Below are 22,373 nucleotides of genomic sequence, written 5' to 3'. Positions count from 1 at the left end.
GTATGAATTTGTGTCTTTGTATTGTGAGCTAGACCTGACTGAATTTTGTTTCTAGATAGAAGTTTCCAGATGATAGGAGAAAAAATGAAGACAAAAGAATAGAGTTTGATTTTAGAAGAGAAAGGAGAAATTGGTTTTCAAAAGTATGTTGTTAATGATAGTCAAGTAGAATAGATTTACTTATCCTTTTACATTGTTTAAAGTTGCTTAGCCATTCCCAAAGCATTCTCAAAGTCAAAGAAGATCCTTTAATTCAACCATACTATATAATGTATTGTCAAAATAGATATACTTAAATGTAAAATTTTCAAAGTTTCAAGAGGTAAGAAACTATGTATTTAAAATGTTGTGTATTCTGTCAGACATTGTTACCTCTTAAGTTGGATTTGTTTAACTGTGACAGTTAAGTAGAAAGTAGTCAAGCATTCAGTGAGAAAGATACATTAGGAAATGATTGAAACATATGTCATATCTATCTATAGCTGTTTGTTTTTTTTAAAGAAATGAACATACTTATTGAACTGGATGAAATTTCAGAAGATTTAAGGAGGCATTTGGGATCTGATCTAAAATCAATTTATTCATTTGAGTAATATTTTGTTTCAATTGTACTCTAAATGTTCATCTTGAGCTAGCCTTATTCTCAGTGTATATCCTCCTTTTCTGATCTTACACACATAATTTAAACATTTCCCTAGTATAGGGAATAAGTGGAAGATTTCCAATATATTGTATACATCCTTTATAGAGAATTTATGGAAATATATGAACAAAAATAATCTGTGAAAAGAAGGCACAAAGGAATTGTATTCTTCACTTGGAAAGGGACTTCTCACGTCTTTAAGATTACAGCTCCATTGAAAGATGGATGAATTATTCAAAATGCAAAAGAAAATATTTTATTCATGTCATAGGAAACTATCCATATAAGATACTAACACAGATGAAAGGGATATTATTGTCACTGTAATGATAGTGTTGGTATTTGTTATTTTCAAATCCACCCTATCCCTAAGCAAGAAATTCTTTTATAAAACTTAAAAGTTGTTAATTAATCCCTGCTTGAGCACTGTAAGTAACTGGATATTCTTTACTTTAATGAAGAAGCCCATTCCATTTTATAATGGCTCTGATTTTAGGGAGTTTTTCTTTACATCAAGTCAATATCTGCCTTTTTAATAACATTTACATGACAGTCTTTTGGATATTTGCCTCTAAAATTTTCTTTTTCTGGCTAATTATTCAATTCTCAGTCTTTAGACTTTTCCCTATCCCAGTCACTGTGTTCTGAACATGCACAAATTTATTGTAAAATGTACTGGCCAACATTTATATAATGTTCTTGACATAATTTGATCTCACATTTCCCTATTATCTCTTTCATCCTGGAATTATGTTTTTCAATATATTATAAAATGATATTAGCTTTTCTACTTGACAAGTCATGTTGCTAATTCACATTAAGTATGAAATCTACATGAATCTTCTAGGTATATTTCTGTGAATTGTTATCTAGCCACATCTATCTTATTCTATATTTGTGAAGTATTGTACAAACCTATGTTGGACATTATAATGATAATCTTAATAAGTTTTTATTTATCATATTCAGCCCTTAGTTGTAGACTATTAAGGCATTTTTATGTCATATTTGTCATTTAATATATAACATAACTCCGATCTTTATTCCCTTCACAAATTTGACAAGCAAGCCATCTATGTTGTCCTCCAGGTTGTCGACAGATATATTGAATAGGAAACTTGTAAAAAAGCACTTTAGTGTCAGTGTTTAAACACTGCCAATAAAGTGCTTTTTACAAGTTTCTAATAATCCATGAGCAAGTACCAAATCCATTTAATTAAACTGTGATCCAATTCATATCTTTCTATTATATTCATAAAGTGATACTACAACAAGATGCTTTGATGAAATCCAAATACACTATATCTGTTGTATGCCCTTGATCTATAAGTATAATCTTCTGATTTGGTTTTCATTGTTTAAATGAACAAATGAATAAATGTATGAATTATAATTAAACTCCCGAATAAGCAAAAATTAAATGACATTAAAGATGATAATTTAGCTTGGAACACAGTTTCTCTAGCATTTAGCACAGTGCCTGACACATAGTAGATTATTAATAGATGCTCATTGACTTGATTTTCAACCTAATATCATCCTGGAATCACAAAGAGAGAATTCTGTATTTAAAAATAAACAGTCACCATTGTTAATGGAAAAGAGAACACCATTAATAAAATGAATTCTTTAATTTAGTAAAGCCCAGACATAATCCTATATTATAATCAAGTGTGAGTTAAGTTTTTTTGGTAATATTGCTCAGACCCATGTTGGCCATTATATTTATATCCTAATAGAATTTCAATTATCATATTTAATTCTTTGTTGTAGATTGTGAAAGCATTTTAATCTCAGATTTGTCATTCAATATATAATTTGTAACTTTCAGTTTTATTCCATCCACATATTGACAAATGTGCCATCCCAATAGATCATCATATAATTTGATGTTTTCTGGATGAGTTTCAAATAATGATGACTGAATATTATTTTCCCCTTAAGATATTCCAATTTAGTGAGTTTACATCTTATCCGACAACTTAGGAAAATAAAAAGCTTGAATAAGACTCATTTTAAAACATAATTGCTGTATAGAATTATAAAGTGAAAAACTTTTGGTCCATACTTGACCAAATGAACATAGACCCAAAAAAGAAAACTGAGATTTTAAATAAGTTTATGATCAATAACAAGAGTTTTCTTCATTTAAAATATTTTATTCTATTCTTTTTCACATTAATATAGAGGAATATGAGGTGGTGGGGCCAAAACAGGATTCTGGGTTTGTGATGGTAAGGGGACTAATAAAAGCAGATATAGCATAAATAAATAGAATTTCTTCCCCTATTGAATCACTAGTTGGTCCCTTAACCAAAAAATATAATTTATCCAATAATATAATTTTCAAGGATTGTAAGGGGGGAAAGATTAGTGCATTTCTTTATTTAACACATTGGATCCAACTCAATGTTTTTTTTTTCTTCTTCAAAATGATTTTGGGAGCCTTTCAGAAAACTCAGATATTCTGTGGTTTGGAAGCTGGTCAAAATAAGAACTCTCTGTTAGTTACTCTATCCAGCCTCTTTATCTTCACCTTTGTCTGCTTGCATTGAAGTGAGAAATGTCAGGAATTTATTGGCTTACATTTAAAGTCTAACTTGACTAAGGTTAATAAGATAACACCTTCATCTATACACACACACTCATATGCCCTGGCATCTAGAAGAGCAAGAACAGCTCAGGTTGAAAGGTCTAAAAGTAGGGAAATATTTCCAGGAGATTTATCACCCATTTGACCAAAATATGCAAACAAAATCTCTAAGTTTGGTATGATATATTCCAAGAATTCTCAAGCAAGACTATTCACTAGTTGTATTACAGAAAATAGGAACAAAACAAATTACCTTTCTTGTATTCAGAATTATTTGATCCAAATAAATGAAATAAGTGAAGAAATTAAACTATGAAGCCGTACAAAATAAAGGGGTCTCTCTCTCTCTCTCTCTCTTTGCGTGTGTGTGTGTGTGTGTGTGTGTGTGTGTGTGTGTGTCCTTGTGAGCCATTGGTGTTAAGGAATGAGCTTAAATTAAAATCATATCCTCTGAAGCATGGAATCAGGATCACAATGGCCTTGTGTTTTAAGGAGCAAAGGCTCAAGCTCCATGCCTCTTTTTGCCTAGGGCCACCTTGGTTTTAGTGTAAATCGAAATTGATAAAAAAGCAGCAGAATATAACAAGTCACTCAAATTTTCTCACACTTTAAACTCAAAACGTATGTATAGTCAACCACTTTGTTGACTAAAAGCTGAGATTAAAGTAGCAAATATATCTCCCCCCAAAACTGTGAATCAGGTAGTGAAATGACTTTCCAGAGATGCCAACTTATGCCTTACACTCCACTTATCTATGCCATAAACATATTACTCAGAAAGTTAAGAAAAAAAGGCAATCAGTAGGTCAGCACATATCTATTACTAATACTGGGAAAAGTAAATATGAAATCTATTCTCCCCAATTCTAAGTGGCTCCTAAGGAGTCCCAGTAAAACAAACAATTTTATTTATGAACCCAGATTTTTTTTTTTAGAAAAATAAAACGTTTATTACTTTCCTGAAAGGTGATCTCAAAGTTCCACTCAGAACCATCACACATTCCCCCTCAGGCCATGGTTCTGGATTAAAGGATTCTTTTCCAATATACTTCAAAATCTGCTTCTCAAAGTCAGTTCAATTCTTTCGGAATTTCATTTAGAATTGATCTATCCCATTAATGTCCTTAATAGATAAAACAAATGTATGACAAACAATGGTGAAATGAACATTTAAAAGCAGTCATGGTATCATATGTATATATTTCTTTTTTTTTTAATTTTTTATTATATATATATTTTTATATTATCCCTTGTATTCATTTTTCCAAATTACCCCCCCTCCCTCTATTCCCTCCCCCCGATGACAGGCAATCCCATACATTTTACATGTGTTACAATATAGTCTAGGTACAATACATGTGTGTGAATATCATTTTCTTGTTGCACAATAAACATTAGAATCCGAAGGTACATGCAACCTGGGCAGACAGATATTAGTGCTAACAATTTACATTCACTTCCCAGTGTTTCTTCTCTGGGTGTAGCTACCTCTGTCCATCATTGATCAACTGGAAGTGAGTTGGATCTTCTTTATGTTGAAGATTTCCACCTCCATCAGAATACATCCTCATACAGTATTGTTGTTGAAGTGTACAGTGATCTTCTGGTTCTGCTCATTTCACTCAGCATCAGTTGATTTAAGTCTCTCCAAGCCTCTCTGTATTCCTCCTGCTGGTCATTTCTTACAGAGCAATAATATTCCATAACCTTCATATACCACAATTTACCCAACCATTCTCCAACTGATGGACATCCATTCATCTTCCAGTTTCTAGCTACAACAAAAAGAGCTGCCACAAATATTTTGGCACATATATGTCTCTTTCCGCTCTTTAGTATTTCTTTGGGATATAATCCCAATAGTAGCGCTGCTGGGTCAAAGGGTATGCACAGTTTGATAACTTTTTGGGCATAATTCCAGATTGCTCTCCAGAATAGCTGGATTCTTTCGCAACTCCACCAGCAATGTATTAGTGTCCCAGTTTCCCCACATCCCCTCCAACATTCATCATTATTTGTTCCTGTCATCTTAGCCAATCTGACAGGTGTGTAGTGGTATCTCAGAGTGGTCTTAATTTGCATTTCTCTGATCAGTAGTGATTTGGAACACTCTTTCATGTGAGTGGATATAGTTTCAATTTCTTCCTCTGAGAATTGTCTGTTCATATCCTTTGACCATTTATCAATTGGAGAATGGTTCGGTTTCTTATAAATTAGGGTCAGTTCTCTATATATTTTGGAAATGAGACCTTTGTCAGAACCTTTGTTTTTAAAAATATTTTCCCAATTTGTTACTTCCCTTCTAATCTTGTTTGCATTAGTATTATTTGTACAGAAACTTTTTAGTTTGATGTAATCAAAATCTTCTATTTTGTGATCAATAATGATCTCTAGTTCTTCTCTAGTCATAAATTCCTTCCTCCTCCACAAGTCTGAGAGGTAGATTATCCACTGTTCCTCTAATCTATTTATTATCTCCCTCTTTATGCCTAAATCATGGACCCATTTTGATCTTATCTTGGTATATGGTGTTAAGTGTGGATCCATATCTAATTTCTGCCATACTAATTTCCAGTTTTCCCAACAGTTTTTTCCGAATAATGAATTTTTATCCCTAATGTTGGTATCTTTGGGTTTGTCAAAGATTAGGTTGCTATATATGTATCCTTTTTTGTCCTTTGTATCTAATCTGTTCCACTGATCTACCGGTCTATTTCTTAGCAATACCAAATGGTTTTGGTGACTGCTGCTATATAATATAGCTTTAGATCAGGTACACTTAGACCACCTTCCTCTGAGTTTTTTTTTCATTAGTTCCCTTGCAATTCTCGACCTTTTATTCTTCCATATGAATTTTGTTGTTATTTTTTCTAGGTCATTGAAATAGTTTCTTGGGAGTCTGATTGGTATAGCACTAAATAAATAGATTAGTTTGGGGAGTATTGTCATCTTTATTATATTCGCTCGGCCTATCCAAGAGCACTGAATGTCTTTCCAATTATTTAAATCTGATTTTATTTTTGTGGCAAGTGTTTTGTAATTTTTCTCATATAGTTCCTGACTTTTCTTTGGTAGATGGATTCCCAAATACTTTATACTCTCAACATTTGTTTGGAATGGAATTTCTCTTTGTATCTCTTGCTGTTGCATTTTGTTAGTGAATATAAAAATGCCGAGGATTTATGTGGATTTATTTTTGTATCCCTGCCACTTTGCTGAAATTTTGAATTATTTCTAGTAGCTTTTTAGCAGAGTCTTTGGGGATGAACCCCAGATTTTATACAAAACTAATCAAAGTACCTCATAAGCCCAAATAGATCCTTTAACCTAAGTTTCTGGCTATAGTGACCCATCCAACTATGTTAATCTTGAAAATGATTAATTCTCAGGATTAAAGTTGATACAGAAGCCTCAGGATCAAGAATGAAAGGGAAAACAGGTAATGTGATTAGACTTAGGTAAGTCATGAGTTAAACAATGGAATCTGCCATCCAAAACAAAGTCTTACTCCAGAGAAAATAAACCATTCAAACAAAGCTATTCAGCATCAGGTAACAATATCATTTTGATATAACTGACCAAAACTAGCTTTCCTGTAGATAAATCAATGGAATTCTCTTTTAACTTTGGAGTCTTGGCGGAAAAAAAAACAAACAAACAAACAAAAAAAAAACTAATGCTGATACTTTGGGCTATTCATCTTTTATAAGACTTTTAGTAGTTATTATCATTTGCCTGATAACTCGTGTGCTGATGGGATTCTATTCTAGTAATAGGAGAATTAAAAATGTGATATAAGACTAATTAATGTTGAATGTACCCAGGGACCATAATTGCAAGCTAATTTTCACTGTCTACAAAGTTGAGGATTAGAAAAGAAAATAAAAATAACATGATTGGACTTTTTCTTTCTCACAGAGCCAACTTTCTACTTTGGTGCTGTTGAGTACTCTGTTGATGAGAGTGCTGGATTTGTTGAAGTATGCATCTGGAGAACTGGTACTGATCTCTCAAGAGTTTCTAGTGTCATGGTGAGATCTCGGAAAAGTGAACCCTCATCTGCAGATGGTGAGTTATTTCTTATATTAGTTCTTATTTATTTATTAAAGTTTCTGATAAATCTGGCCCTTTCAATATGGTGTTATTATACCTAATTTAAAAACTAACCCTAGCTCTGCCATTTACTATTTATAAGACTTTTAAGACAAGTCACAGTCTGCCTAGACCTCACCTTCCTCACCTGTAAAATGAAGGCATGAATGGACTAAATGACCTGGGAGGTCTTCTACCTCTAAATTAAGACTCTATGATACATCAAATGAATTCAATTAAATAAATTCCCTTTTGCTTTTTTATTAGAGACATTTTCTAAGGATTGTGAAGAGGAATATTATGTGCATCACTGAATATAAATGTGAAGAAATATATATATATATATATATATATATATATATAAATTTAAATAATTAAAATAACAAAATACTACAGTTGGCTTACTTAAAATATATTTTTATCACTGTTAAGTAAACATGAGACTTTTTGGCATTATGAGGAGTCACAATATATTACATGAGGCTTAAACTAAGTTATAAGCTAGTGACTCAATTATCTTTTTCATCCAAGAGTGAGATATGTATTGGCAATTTCATTAAGTTGTATATGTGTTACTTGATTCTTTTTTCTTAAATAGAAAAACAAAAAAAATCTGTTTATCTCCTTTTTAAAATTTTGCATCATAATTCCATTTAATGAATAGACCTAAATGTCTTTATTGGGGTTCAATTATTATTATGACTAATTAAGGAAGCCAGATATTTGCAAGTTCAATGAATAGATAAGCATAATTACATGGCTCAAGCTTGTGAAAGAGTAAGAGGAACTCTCCAAAATGGAATCCTGGCAAGGCTATCATGAATGATCCTGAGGGCAGGGTATTGAAATGATTCAATGTGGCTCTGTAGAAAGCTCTCTGATGAATTCACATTCAAAAAAGAACATTTACAAAAGATGGAAGTGATGGATATAATAAGAGTGGCACAGACCTATGAGAAAATTTTTAGAAAGGCTAAAGTCTAGAGTGCACTGAAGATTGAGGGGGAAAAAGCAAAGGACAACAAAAAAGCCCTTTTCAAGCTATTTGTCAAGAAGAATAGGGAAGGGCGTATTCTTGGCTTAGGGAAGGGGATGTGATGTGACTTTTTTGTTGTTCATTGATGCTTTATTAGAAATGTAATATTAAACATTCATGAAATCAATTTCTTTGTAACTATTTAAAATTGAATAAATTCATTTCAACATATAAAATGTCCAGAACAATGTATCATTCATTCTTCAGTCTCCCTCTGCATTCTTTGCTTTTTCATTAACTCCAGTTATCTTTTCCTTTCAATAGTGTTCTGGTCTGGCTTTTTTTGGTAGGGGTGCAAAGTAAGGCTTTGATTCCATTTAATTCCATTTATTTCAATAGGAATCTATTATGTGCTTATTTTGTGCCACCCTTAAGATGCAGGCACTTTGTGAGCCTGAACAAGGCACTTAAATCTCGCAGTACTCTAGGCAACAAAAACAAGAAGTTGAAGATAAGATGATATTTTGCTTTGATTGAGGAAATTTCCTTTCCTGTGCCTGTGAAATCATGGGCTCAGTCCTTATCCCAATTTTATATTGGGAACTGTAGTAAGTATTAAGGACACAAAATTAGAAACCAAATAGTTCCTGTCCAAAGACCTTAATCTCTGGATTTTTTCATAAACGTTCCTCAAGATTTCTTTATGTTCCAGATGTTTATCCCTCTTAATTATATTAGACTATTCAATGAGTTATTGGAGCTTCTTAAGCAGGGGAGTAATATAGTCAGATCACTGCTTTAGAAATAGCAAGTGGCAAGCTTATAGAAGTGGAAATACAATGGAGAAAGACTGAATGATGGAAGAACCATTAGGAGAACCTATTATATTGACATAACATTAGGACCTAACTATAGTGAGAAGTGATGCGATCCTACTTAGGATGTTAATTGAGCAAATGGAGAGAAAGAGAGATGCAAGAAATTTGGGAGCTGGGAGAGAGTAGAATTGACAAGCATTTATTTATTTAACATTTATGTGAAAGGTGAGGGAGAAAAAGTTACAAAGTCATAAATGTGGGTGACTGGAAGAATGTTAATTTTTTTTCACTTTTTAATTGGTTAATTCTTTATTTCCCTAATAGCTGGAACTGACTATGTAGGGATCAGTCGTAATTTAGATTTTGCACCTGGAGTTAACATGCAAACTCTCCGGGTCATTATTCTGGATGATCGAGGACAACCAATATTAGAAGGAATTGAGAAATTTGAATTGGTATTACGTATGCCTATGAATGCTGCCCTTGGAGAACCCAACAAAGCCACAATTTTTATTAATGATTCAGTCTCTGATTGTAAGTATATATTGTCTTCACATTATTCATAAATTTTAAAAGTGCCATATTGCTATCTGATTATTACTACATTGAAATTTTAAATGGGCTCATGTTTTCCCTAGGTAAATTTTATAGAATTTTTCATCTCTTAAGGTATTTTTAATGTTTGCCTCAAATCAGAAATTATGATGGAACATTTTGTTGCATCCAATTCCACTTATATTTTTTCACTATGTAAATGTACTTTATGATTGGGTTATATGATGACTTAGCAAGTTGTTATGACCTCTGTTGTTACCTCTGGCAATTTAAAATTCTGTTCAGTTCAACATTTGTCAAACTGTGCAAGACATCACAATTTTATTACTTTGAATTGTCATATTACTTTTTTCTTTCTTTTAATTGAAACAATCCAAGTCCCATGTGAAATAACACATAATCAATTTTTTTGTCAGCTTTGCTTAATGTAATCAGTATCCAAGATGATGCAGTGGCCACTCATGGATGAATTGTTACATTTTCAGTATAAGCACTTGCACCTCAGAAGTCAGCAAATAGTACAAATCAGGACTTGATTTATTCATTTTTTATTGTCTAGACATTTTAAAATGATGAGGGAAATGTTAATAATTAGATTAAATTTTAAAATGTATTGAGCATACTTTTTTTATCTAGATGGGTAACTGTTAAACATTTACCAACATACTTCTAACTATAACCTACCTCAAACCTGTTGTGACCAGAATTCTCTGGAAAGAATTATTCTTTTTGATGTTATTAATTTTTTAAAAAACTTACTCTATTTATCTTTTACATGTCTCCAAGTAAAAAGGATAGTTTAAAATGAAATGTATTTTGAGCAGCTTCATTCAAAATTTAGTTTTCAAAACATTCTGACTTTTTTTTTTTAATAGTGCCTAAGATGCAGTTTAAAGAACGTGTATACAGTGGTAATGAAAATGATGGCCAGATTGTTGCCATGATATATAGGAGTGGAGATATTCAACATAGGTCTTCAGTGAGATGCTACACTCGACAAGGATCTGCTCAAGTAATGATGGACTTTGAAGAACGTCCAAACACAGAGAGTTCCATTATCACATTCCTTCCTGGTATGTTAGAACTCAGATTTTGGGTTGTACATTGCATATAATATCAGGTTTTTTTAATGGATGTATTGAATGATTTTACTGATTTTCCATCTTATGCTTTCTTTTAAAAAATATTATAAAGGATAGCTTTGTAGGAGAAAAGGAAGAAACACAAGCAGAGATTTACATTATATGAAAACAAAATGTAACAACAAAAATAGATTTTTAAAGAATAAAATGAGAAAAAAATTTTCATTGATCGTACATTTTTAGTAGATTTTCATCACAAAACATTTTTTCTGTATTTAAGATCTAAGAATCTTTGATTGTGATTAATAACCACCATAACAAGGTTGATAACAAATTTATTCTTTCTAAAAAGAAAACACATTTTGAAAAGTTGTTAAATTTAAACTTTTTCTCAATCCTTTATGGCAATGAATATAAATGACCTTCAATTCTCTTAATTTTTTTTGTTTCTTTGATTAATGTAGTGTTAAATAATAGTTTGCATGTTTAAAAGGACATGCAAGTAAAATGATAAAGAATAGTATTAAATGAATTATTCCTCAGGTCTCTTTAAGACTAAGAAAGGAATCATGTTTATCCTCCCTTGTTGGAAAGAAAACCCCTCCCTCAATTTTTGCCCTCATTGCAAAATGACGACAGTCACAGTAAACCAGTTTTATGTGGAATAATATGAAGCTCTTTACTCCAGGATGCCAAGAGAATGGTCTTATAACTAGGCTAGCAGATAACTTTAGACAAGCTCAACCTTCCTCTCTGTTGCTACTGTCAATTTCCCTTCTCTCAAATGCTATTACCTTAATTCTAGTATAGCCCCACATCATCTCTGGCCTGGACAATTAATTGGTATTACGTATGCTGCCCAACTGCCCTGAGTCTCTTTTGTCTCTTTCCCAACATACTTAACTGGCCTGATTAATTTCTCTCTTTTCCAATTTATCTTACATATAAGTGCATTAAATAATCTTCCTGAGTCCTATGTTTGACAAAGTTACTTTTTGGAGCACCTAAATAATTGCTTATAGGATAAAATATATATATTTCTTAGTCTAATAGTGATTTTTTTCTTTTTAGAATATATTTTATTTAAATAAATATTTACCAATTATATTTTCATTTCCTTTATTTGTAATTAATGTCTACTATACTTTACAATTAGAAAGCCTCTAAAGTCTTAAATGACTTCAGAATTCTGCAAGTTGAAGGCCATAATATTTTGAAGTTCTATTTTCAAAAAATTTAAAATAATAAATTAAACCTGGCTAACCTTTATATGTCAATATGAAAAGCTACCTATTTTATTAAAGATATAGGAACACAAATGGAAAATCTCTATGAAATTTGGAAAATGTATTCAGTTTTCTAAAATATGTCCTATATACAGGACATTTTGTGAGTACAGGTATTATCAGGGTCTTTTAAAGAAATTGCATCCAATTCCACTTATATTTTTTCACTATGTAAATGTACTTTATGATTGGGTTATATGATGACTTAGCAAGTTCTTACATTCTCATTCCAGGTGAGACTGAGAAGCCCTGTATTCTTGTATTGATGGATGATGTGATCTATGAAGAAGAAGAAGAATTGCGTCTAGTTCTTGGAACTCCCCAAAGTGAATCCCCTTTTGGAGCTTCAGTTGGTGAACAAAATGAAACTTTGATAAAGATCCGAGATGATGCTGACAGTAAGAAAAATTTTTCTCTATTATAATGTGAACTAAGCATGGAGATTATTACCAATATAATCACTTTGTCTTTATTTTTCAAAATTTCAGGGACAATTATTAAGCTTGGAGAAACCAAATTTAGTGTCCGTGAACCAAAGGGACCAAGTCAATCAGTCATTGTGAAAATTCCTGTGCTTCGCCAAGGAGACACTTCAAAGGTTTCCATTGTGAGAGTGCATACAAAGGATGGCTCTGCTGTCTCAGGAGAAGATTATCACCCTGTGTCAGAAGGTAAGCAGGAGCCATATTTTCTTTTAAGCTGATTAGTGTTTTATTGATTTTCTATGCTGATCAATGAATTTGAAAAAAAAAAAAAGCAAGAAAAGAACTACTCACATAGATACATGAATATTTGCTCTGTTGCATTAATTGTCCACCAACCAGACAATGACTCAACAAATTGTGATGTGTTACTGTTATCATGCTAGACAAAACAGTGAATTTGATGAATAGAGAGAAGCATGTAATCACTTAAATGAAGTGATTCAATATGAAGTAAACCAGGAGAACAATATACACAAAGACTAAAACAATATAAATTGAACAAACATCATCAACAACAGATCAAAACTAAATGTTGGGAAGTTATGATGAAGTTTGATCCCAAAGAAAAGTTTGAAAAGCCACACTACTTTGATTTTTTTTTTGGCAGAGAAGGGGAACCATAGATATTGAACATCACACATAATGACAGCCTTTTTTCATTATGTTGGTTAATTTTGCTGAACTATTTTTTCCTTCTTTTTTATCTTTTGACAAGGATAATTCTCAATTACAGGGAAGGAAAAGAGGGTGTAGTATGTAAGAACAAATGATTAAATTATTTCAAAAAGAAAATAAATGTATTTAATGATAGATTTCCAAACAAAATAAAAGGAAATAATAAATTCTTAGGTTTGACATTGTTGTATCCCAAAAGATCAAAATATTAATATGTATGGACTAAATATTTAAAGAAAAACAATTCCATTTCATGAAAATTAATAGAAAATTAATAGAAAAAAACCAAGATTTTATAGGTGTTTGTATACACCAAAGCACTATTTTTCAATAATTAGAAGTAAATTTTGGTTTAAAAGAAAAATATATGAGGAGTGAAGCCAAGATGGCAGAAATTAGAGAGGTCTTTGAGTTCTTCCCGACTTCCCTCAGAATCAAAACCAGATTAAGCTTCTGATTGGGTTTTGAAGTGACAGAACCCACAAATATTTGGAGTATAATAAGTTTCCAGAAGAAAACATTTTTGGAAGAACTTCAGGAAAAGTCTCATTTGGGCCTGGAAGGCACAGGTACAGCATAGGGAAGCTCAGGACAGAGAGGCTCCTACACACTAGAGGGAATCTAGTGGGAAGTGGTTATTCAAAATACAGCAGTGTTAGCTACTCTGTACTGATTCACAAACCAGTAGATCAGCAGACTAGATGTGAGATTTCCAACATAACTACAGAAGGCAAATAGTGAGCCCCTGAATAGAACTTGACCACTCCAATCCAGGGGGAAGGAAGCCTACAGCACCAGTATGAAGGCTGCATAAAACCCCTTCTGCCTGTAGAGGAAGGTAGTGACAACTCTCCTGTATTCTAAGAAACAGCCTCAACCATTAAAAATGAGCAAAAAAAGCAAAAAGAGCTCTATTATGGAGAAAGGGAAGAACAGGCTTCAAACCTTGAGGGCAGTATAAGCAAACCACCTCCAGATAAAGTCTCAAAAGGTGATATGAATTGGTCTGCAACTCAAAAGGCTCTCTTGGAAGAATTCAAAGAATGTCTTTTAAAAGAGTTTAAGAAAAAATAGAAAAATAAAATGAAAGTTTTGCTGGAGAGTTTGAAAAAGGAAACATAAATTATCTGAAGAAAACAATTCCTTAAAATATATATTTGGTGAAATGGAAAAAGAAAACAATTCCTTAAAAATAGATTTGGTGAAATGTAAAAAAAAAAAAAAAAAAAAAAAAGAATAACTCCCTAAAAATAGAATCGGTGAAATGGAAAAAGTCCAATGAACAAAACAATTAACTTAAAATTTCAATTGGTCAAATGCAAAAGAAGGTAAAACAAAAAAACAAAAAAAAAAACAAACAAAAAAAACAACTAACTGAAGAAAATAGTCCATTAAAAATCAGAATTGAACAATTGAAGGTGAATGACTTAGTGAGATATCAAGAATCATTCAAAGAAGACTCAAAAAATTAAAAAATAAATAAAAAATGTAAAATACCTCATCAGAAAAATTAACTGAACTAAAAATAATCCAAGAGAGACAGTCTAAGCATTATTGGCCTATCCAAATATCACAATGGAAAAAAAAAAAAGCCTAGAAACATTTTTCAAGAAATAATCAAGGAAAACTGCTCTATGTCCAGAACCAGAAAGTAAAATAGCCATTGAAAGAATTCTCTGAAAGAGGATCCAAAATGAAAATTCCAAGGAATGAATAGGAATGAATGGAATGAACTCTCCCATAAAGCAGAGGCAGATAGCAGACTGGATTAAAAGTCAGAATCCTGCAATATGTTGTTTACAGGAAAAACATTTAAAGCAAAGTGTTACATACAGAATAAAGGTCAAAGGCTAGAGCAGAATATATTATGCTTCAGGTAAAGAAAAAAAAAAAAAAAAAAAAAGAGCAGGGCTAGCAATCCTGATCTCAGATCAAACAAAAGCAAAAATAGATCTAATTAAAAGAGATAAGAAAGGAAATTGCCTTTTGCTAAAGGACACCATAGATAATGAAGTAACATATATACACCAAGTACTATAGCATCCAAATTCCTAGAGAAGTTAAAAGAACTGCAAGATGAAATAGCTAAATTATACTAGTAGGAATCTCAACCTCACTCTGTCAGAACTACATAAATCAAATCACAAAATCAAGAAGAAAAAAATAAAGGAGATAAATAGAATTTTAGAAAAGTTAGATATGATAGACCTTTGGAAAAAATTGAATGGGAACAGAAAAGAATATATATTTTTTTCTTTGTGGTACATGAAACCTATATAAAAGTTGACCTTCTATTAGGGCATAAAAATGCACAAATCAAATCAAATCAAAATCAAATGCATCTTTTTTCAGATCAAGATGCAATGAAAATTGTATATAATAAAGGCCAGGGGAAAATAAACCAAAAACCAGTTGGAAACTAAATCTTAATCAGTGAGTAGGGGAAAACAACAAACAATAGAAACAATCAATAATTTCATCCAAGAAAATGACCATAATGGAACAACATACAAAAATGTATAGGATGCATTCAAAGCAGTTCTTAGGGGAAATGTTCTATCTTTAGATGTTTAGTTGAATAAAATAGAGAAAGAGAAGATCAATGAATTGGGCATACAACTAAAAAAAACTGTAGGAAGAGAACATTAAAAAACCCCAATTAAATACCAAATTTGAAATTCTGAAAATAAAAGGAAAGTTTAATAAAATTGAAAATAAGAAAACTCTTAAACTTATAAACAAAACTAAGAGTTGGTTTTATGAAAAACCCAACAAAATAGATAAACCTTTAGTTAATTTGATTAGAAAAAAAGGAAAGAAGAAAATCAAATTGCTAGTATAAAAAATGAATAGCATGAACTTTCCACCAATGAGGAGGACATTAGAGCAATAATTAGGAACTATTTTTCCCAACTGTAAGCCTGTAAATCTGATAATCTAAGTGAAATGGATGAATACTTACAAAAATATAGATTGCCCAGATTAACAGAAGAGGAAATAAATTAGATAAAAGTCCCATTTTTAGAAAAAGAAATTAAACAAGTTATTAATCAACTCCCTAAATCTCCAGGGCCAGATGGATTTATAAGGGAACTCTACACAACACTTGAAGAACAATTAATTCCAATACTATGCAAACTTTTTGGAAAAATAGGGAAAGAAGGAGTTTTGCCAAATTCCTTTTAGGACATGATATGATGTTGATATCTAATCTAGATAGGGTCAAAACAAAGAAAGAATTATAGACCAATTTTCCTAATGGATATAGATGTAAAAATCTTAATAAAATATTTTCAAAGAGATTACACGAAGTTATCACCATGATAGTACACCATAATCAAGTAGGATTTATACCAGGAATGCAGGACTGGTTCAATATTAGGAAAACTATTAACATAATTGACTGCATCAATAATCAAGCTAACAGAAATCATATGATTATCTCAATAGATGTATAAAATGCATTTGACAAAATGCAACTTCCATTCCTATTAAAAATACTAGAGAGCATAGGAATAAATGGAGTTTTCCTTAAAATGATCAGCAGCATTTATTTAAAAGCAACAGCAAGCATCATATGTAATGGGGATAAACTAGAAGCATTCCCAATAAGATCAGGGGTGAAACAACATTGCCCACTATCAGCATTGCCATTCAGTATTATATTAGAAATGCTAGCTTTAGCAATAAGAGAGAAAAAATAAATTAGAGGAATTAGAGTAGGTAATAAGGAAACAAAATTCTCATTCTTTAAAGATTATATAAAGGTATTCTTAGAGAATCAACTAAAGATTCCTAGAGAATCAACTAAAAACTACTAGAAACAATTAATTTAGCAAAGTTGCAGGACAAAATAAATACACATAAATCATCAGAATTTCTATATATTACCAACAAAGGTCCAGCAGCAAGAGATACAAAGAGAAATTCCAGTTTTTAAAACTTTAGATACTTTAAAATATATGGGAGTCTACCTATCAAGACAAAGTCAGGAGCTATATGAACATAATTACAAAACTTTCCACAAAATATAGTTAGATCTCAACAACTGGAAGAATATCAAGTGCTTATGAGTAGGCTGAGCTAATGTAATAAAAATGACAATTCTACCTAAATGAATCTACTTTTTCAGTGCCATATCAATCAAACTTCCAAGAAATTACAGAGCAAGAAAAAAAAAAAAAGGTCATTTGGAAGAAGAAAAAAAATGAATTTCAAGGCAATTAACGAAAAAAATGCCCATTTGTACCAGATCTAAAACTATATTATAAAGCAGCAGTCATCAAACCATTTGGTACTGGCTAAGAAGTAGAGTAGTTGATCGGTGGAATAGGTTAGGTTAACAAGACTCAATAGTCAATGAATATAGTAATCTGATGTTTGATAAACTCAAATAGCACAGCTTCTGGAATAAGAATTCAGTATTTGACAAAAATTGCTAAGAAAATTAGAAAATAGTTTGGTAGGAACTAGTCATTGGCCAATATCTAACACCCTATATCAAGATAAAGTTGAAATGGATTCATGATTTAGACATAAAGGGTGAATATTATAAGCAAATTAGGAGAACAGGGGATAGTGGTACCTCTCATATATGTGGAGAAGGGAAAAAATTTATGGCCAAAGAAGAACCAGTATACATTATGAAATGCAAATGTATAATTTTGATTATATTGAATTTATAAGTGTTTGTACAAACAAAACAAATGCAACAAGCCAAGAGTAGAGGAGATACAGAAAACTGGGGAAAAATCTTTACATCCAAGAGTTCTGATAAAGACCTCCTTTCTAAAATATATAGAGCATTGACTTATATTTATAAGAATAAAAGCCATTCTCCAATTGATAAATGGTCAAAGGATATAAACAAACAATTTTCAGGTGAAGAAATTAAAACTATTTCTGGTCATATGATAAAATGCTCTAAATCATTATTGATCAGAGAAATGCAAATTAAGACAACTCCGAGATACCACTACACACCTCTCAGATTAGCTAAAATGAACAGGAAAAGATAAAGATAAATGTTGGAGGGGATTTGGGAACACTGGAATACTAATACATTGTTAGTTGAGTTGTAAATTGATCCAAGCATTCTGGAGAGCAATTTGGAACCGTGTCCAAAGGAGTATCAAACTGTGTATATCCTTTGATACAGCAGTATCTTTATTGGAAACCAAAGAGATAATAATAAAAAGGAAAAGAGACCCTCATATGCAAAAATGTTTGTAGCATTCCTTTGTGTGATACAAAGAACTGGAAACTGAATGGGATGCCCATCAGTTGTGGAATGCCTGAATATGTTGTGGTATATGAAAGTTGTGAAATATTATGCTCTATAAGAAACAAGCAGTAGGGTGATTTCAGAAAGGCCTGGAGAGAACTGATGGCTCAATGAAGTGACTAGAACCAAGAGAACATTATGCACAACAATAAGATTATGTGATGATCAGTTCTGATGGATGTGGCTTTTTTCAACAATTAGGTGATTCAGGCCACTTCCAATAGACTTGTGATGGAGAGAACCCTCTGAAACTAGAAAGAAGACTGTGGGAACTGAATTTAGACAACAACATAATATTTTTACCTTTTTGTTGTGTTGTTTTTTATCTTTCTCATTTTTTTCATTTTTAATGTGACTTCTTGTGTAGCATGATAAATGTGGAAATATGTACAGACAAATTGCATATGTTTAACTTTTAAACAAATTACTTGCTGTCTGAGAGGAGGTAGGAGAAGGAAGGGAGAAAAATTTAGAACACAAAGTTTTACAAAGGTAAATGTTGAAAATTATCTTTGCATACATTTTGAAAATAAAAAGCTATTATTTAAAAATATTTAACAAAAAGAAAAAATATATGCATTGAATCACCTACCTAAAGTGATTACTCATTTTATCTTAATAATTGGCCTAATTTTTCAAAAGGCAAATATTAAATGTAGTCATATGTTTTTAATCTGCACTCTATTTTTAATCAACATATCTTCCCTTGTCTACTAGGACATGTCCAACAATAAATATGAGCAAAAATTCAACTGCATTCTTATTTCTAAAACAAAAAAAAAATTAAGCAATAAAGAAAAAAATATTTAAAATACAATCAAGATCACAGGATCTAGAACTAAAAGATACCTTATAAACCAGCAGTCCATTTCCCTGATTTTTCAGATGGGATAAGTAAAATTCAGGGAGGAAAAGTAAGTCATTCCCAGGGTCACACAACTAGTAAACAGCAAAATGAGTCTGTAAACCAGTCTTTTAACTCCAAATTTAACCTTCCATCATCCTCTACTGTCTCTAACCACTTGATTTTCCAAAAGTGCAATCAAATTAAATTATTCATTGAAATGAAAACAAAAACTAAAACTCCACTTAAACATTTTTTGTCAACACAGAAGAAAAACACCCTCTGTACTAGTGACAAAAATCATTCACTTTAATTTATATCTAGTCAAGTTAACTTATACTTAGTATTCTAGAGCAGAACAAGATCTGGATTTAGAATCTGAGGCTCTGGGTTCAGATTTTAACTGTAATTTTAGAGAGTTTATTTCAATACCCTTGGCTTCTGGTGTAAAACTATAAGTTTGGTCTAGAAATCCTTCTAGCTCTAAATCTAGACTTCTGATTTTATCATATTGTGCTTTTAGGGTATTCCTAATATTGACTAGTGACAGCTATGTAGGAAATGAGTCATGAAAATAGAAAATTCTGTTTATCTTTTTTTAATTAATTTTTTTAAAAATTTAAAAATTATAAGTAATCTGCCCTATAGACTTTAAATTTTAATCTATCTTTTTTACATTTGTAGAAATTGAATTTAAGGAGGGTGAAACCCAACATATTGTTGAGATTGAAGTGCTCTTTGATGGCGTCAGAGAGATGAGAGAAGCCTTCACTGTTCACCTGAAGCCTGATGAAAACATGGTAGCAGAGACACAGGTAAGTGAGTAATCTTCATATGTGCAAGTACTCTACTGGCACCATGTTACAGGCTTATTCCAAAATCTGCTATAAAAATTCTACATAATTCACAAAGTGAATACTTGAGATAGGGTTTAAACCCAGTTCTTCCTGTGCCCCATCAACCATGATTTGTTGCCTCTTACTAGGAGTCTATGCCATCATAGAACAAGTTCTGTTAGGTTTTATCAAATCAGAAAAAGTTTGGACTTGGAAAGAGATGGCATCTGTCCTTGCAGAATAAATCTAGCTAAGTTCAGAAAGTCATCTTACCATAAGTGTGGCCTCCAGGAACTGAATGTTGTTGGTCATACCAATGAATTAAACCATCTACTAAAATTTGAAGAGACTTATTATTTCAAAAATTATCTACATAGATGAAATCATAGCTTTCATAAAATACTGACATTTCCTTCCTGAATGCATGTAATGATTTTGAATCAATGAAATAGATTCCTTAATCACTTATCTCTCACTCTAAATTTCCTCATCTGTAAAATGGGGATAATAATAGCATCTACCTCTCAGGGTTGTTGTTTTGAATAAATGACATACTATTGCTAAGGTGCTTATTATAATGTCTTGCATTTTAGTAAAAGCTTAATTGTTTCATTCCTTCATTTCATTATAAGGATAGATACTGGATCTGTGTCTTCCCTGATACAAAGAACAGATGAGGAAATTCTCTCTAACTAATGCAAGTTGGCATTTTCTTTATCATTAGTTACTGTGTGAACTTGGGCAAATCATTTAACCTCTATATGCCTTAATTAAAAATTAACAACAGCACCTAGTTCACAGAATTATTTTAAGAATAAAACAAAGTTTATGTATACATATATTTATATGCATATATACATATATATATACTATTTTACAAACCTTAAAGCTTTATGTAAATGCTAGTTATTATTGTAGTTAAATTACAATCTTAGAGAGTTGCCTAAAACACTGAGATTAAGTGATTTGTCCAGGGTCACATAGCCTGCATGTTTGTTTAATGATTAGACTTGGATTATAGTAGGTCTTCCTGTGGTGAAAGCCTACTATGCCATCCTTGACTTTGGTTCTTCTGTTAATATAGCCCAAAATAACACTTGCTTCTAGGCTAAAGCTTCTTATCTTATCTTTAAATTATCATGAGAGCTTTATGAAAAACCTTGATGAAATCCAGGTATACTGTTTTTGACATTTCTCTGATCCACTAATCCAGTAACTAAAGGCAAATAAAATCACCATTCTCAAACTTAAACTATTCATCTATTGTGAATGTAAATTCAAAACAAAGTTTGTTTTTTTCCATTAAATTTCATAGTGAGTCTCTTCTATTTTATAATGTTTCTCTTATAATGAATTGTTTTGTTTTTACTTTGTTATTTTTTAAATTCAAGAAGTAGAGAAGATAATCACTTTCATCTATGATTAGAGAAAAATACTAATCACATCAACAGTAAATTTTGATTAGTGTACTTAGGGTAAAATTATTAATCTATGGTATTTATTCTTCTTTTTTTTCCTAGGTGACCAAAGCCATTGTGTACATAGAAGAAATGAACAGCATGGCAGATGTCACTTTCCCTTCTGTGCCTCAAGTTGTGTCCCTTTTGATATATGATGACACTTTCCAAATTAAAGACAGCCCTGGCCCAGTGCCTGGCTATCCTTTGGCTTGTGTTACAGTGAGTAGGAAACTGTAGAATACTTGAAAATAACTGATTTTAAAAAGTCAAATAAATTTATATTTTTTCTGGATGTGATAATCTTGACATTTACAAAGGAAAATTATGATGATATTTAATGAATAATTTATTTTTACTCACTCACTTATCCATTCTTTCATTCATTTGTTGAGTGTCAATTATGAATGACTATTTCTTAGATGCTTTGGGAATAGGAAAATGAATCAAGATAAGATGATTGTTTTTAAAAACCATGCAAACTATTATAGAATTTTTCAAAATGTTCATAGATAACTATAATGATCTTACATAATAAGGGCAATATAAGAGATAAAAAATAATAGGCATTTGTTATAACATTGTTATATCTTTCCAATGGTTAATAAATTACTCTATGAAGAGTAGCCAATTAAAAAAATAATGGTTATTTTGCATCAAATTAAATTGAATTCAGATGAAATGATCTGACATATTTTTAGAATGTTTCATGGAAGAGATTGAAGAATTGTTATGAACAATTGGGTT

General features: G+C 31.4%; 1 protein-coding gene across 1 annotated transcript in view; it reads left to right on the top strand.

Moving 5' to 3' along the window:
• The window catches only part of FREM2 (FRAS1 related extracellular matrix 2), a 208,208-nt gene that overhangs the window by 149,984 nt on the left and 35,851 nt on the right, over positions 1-22,373 (top strand). The window contains 7 exon segments of the mRNA XM_074304856.1: positions 7,155-7,304; positions 9,447-9,656; positions 10,553-10,750; positions 12,279-12,443; positions 12,534-12,716; positions 20,018-20,148; positions 21,690-21,848. Of these exon segments, the coding sequence (XP_074160957.1) occupies positions 7,155-7,304; positions 9,447-9,656; positions 10,553-10,750; positions 12,279-12,443; positions 12,534-12,716; positions 20,018-20,148; positions 21,690-21,848 (1,196 nt within the window).

Source organism: Sminthopsis crassicaudata, chromosome 3 (genome assembly GCF_048593235.1).
Source record: "Sminthopsis crassicaudata isolate SCR6 chromosome 3, ASM4859323v1, whole genome shotgun sequence".
Lineage (NCBI taxonomy): Eukaryota > Metazoa > Chordata > Mammalia > Dasyuromorphia > Dasyuridae > Sminthopsis > Sminthopsis crassicaudata.
Note: the sequence above shows the minus strand (reverse complement) of the source record. Positions and strands in the feature narration are given on the sequence as shown.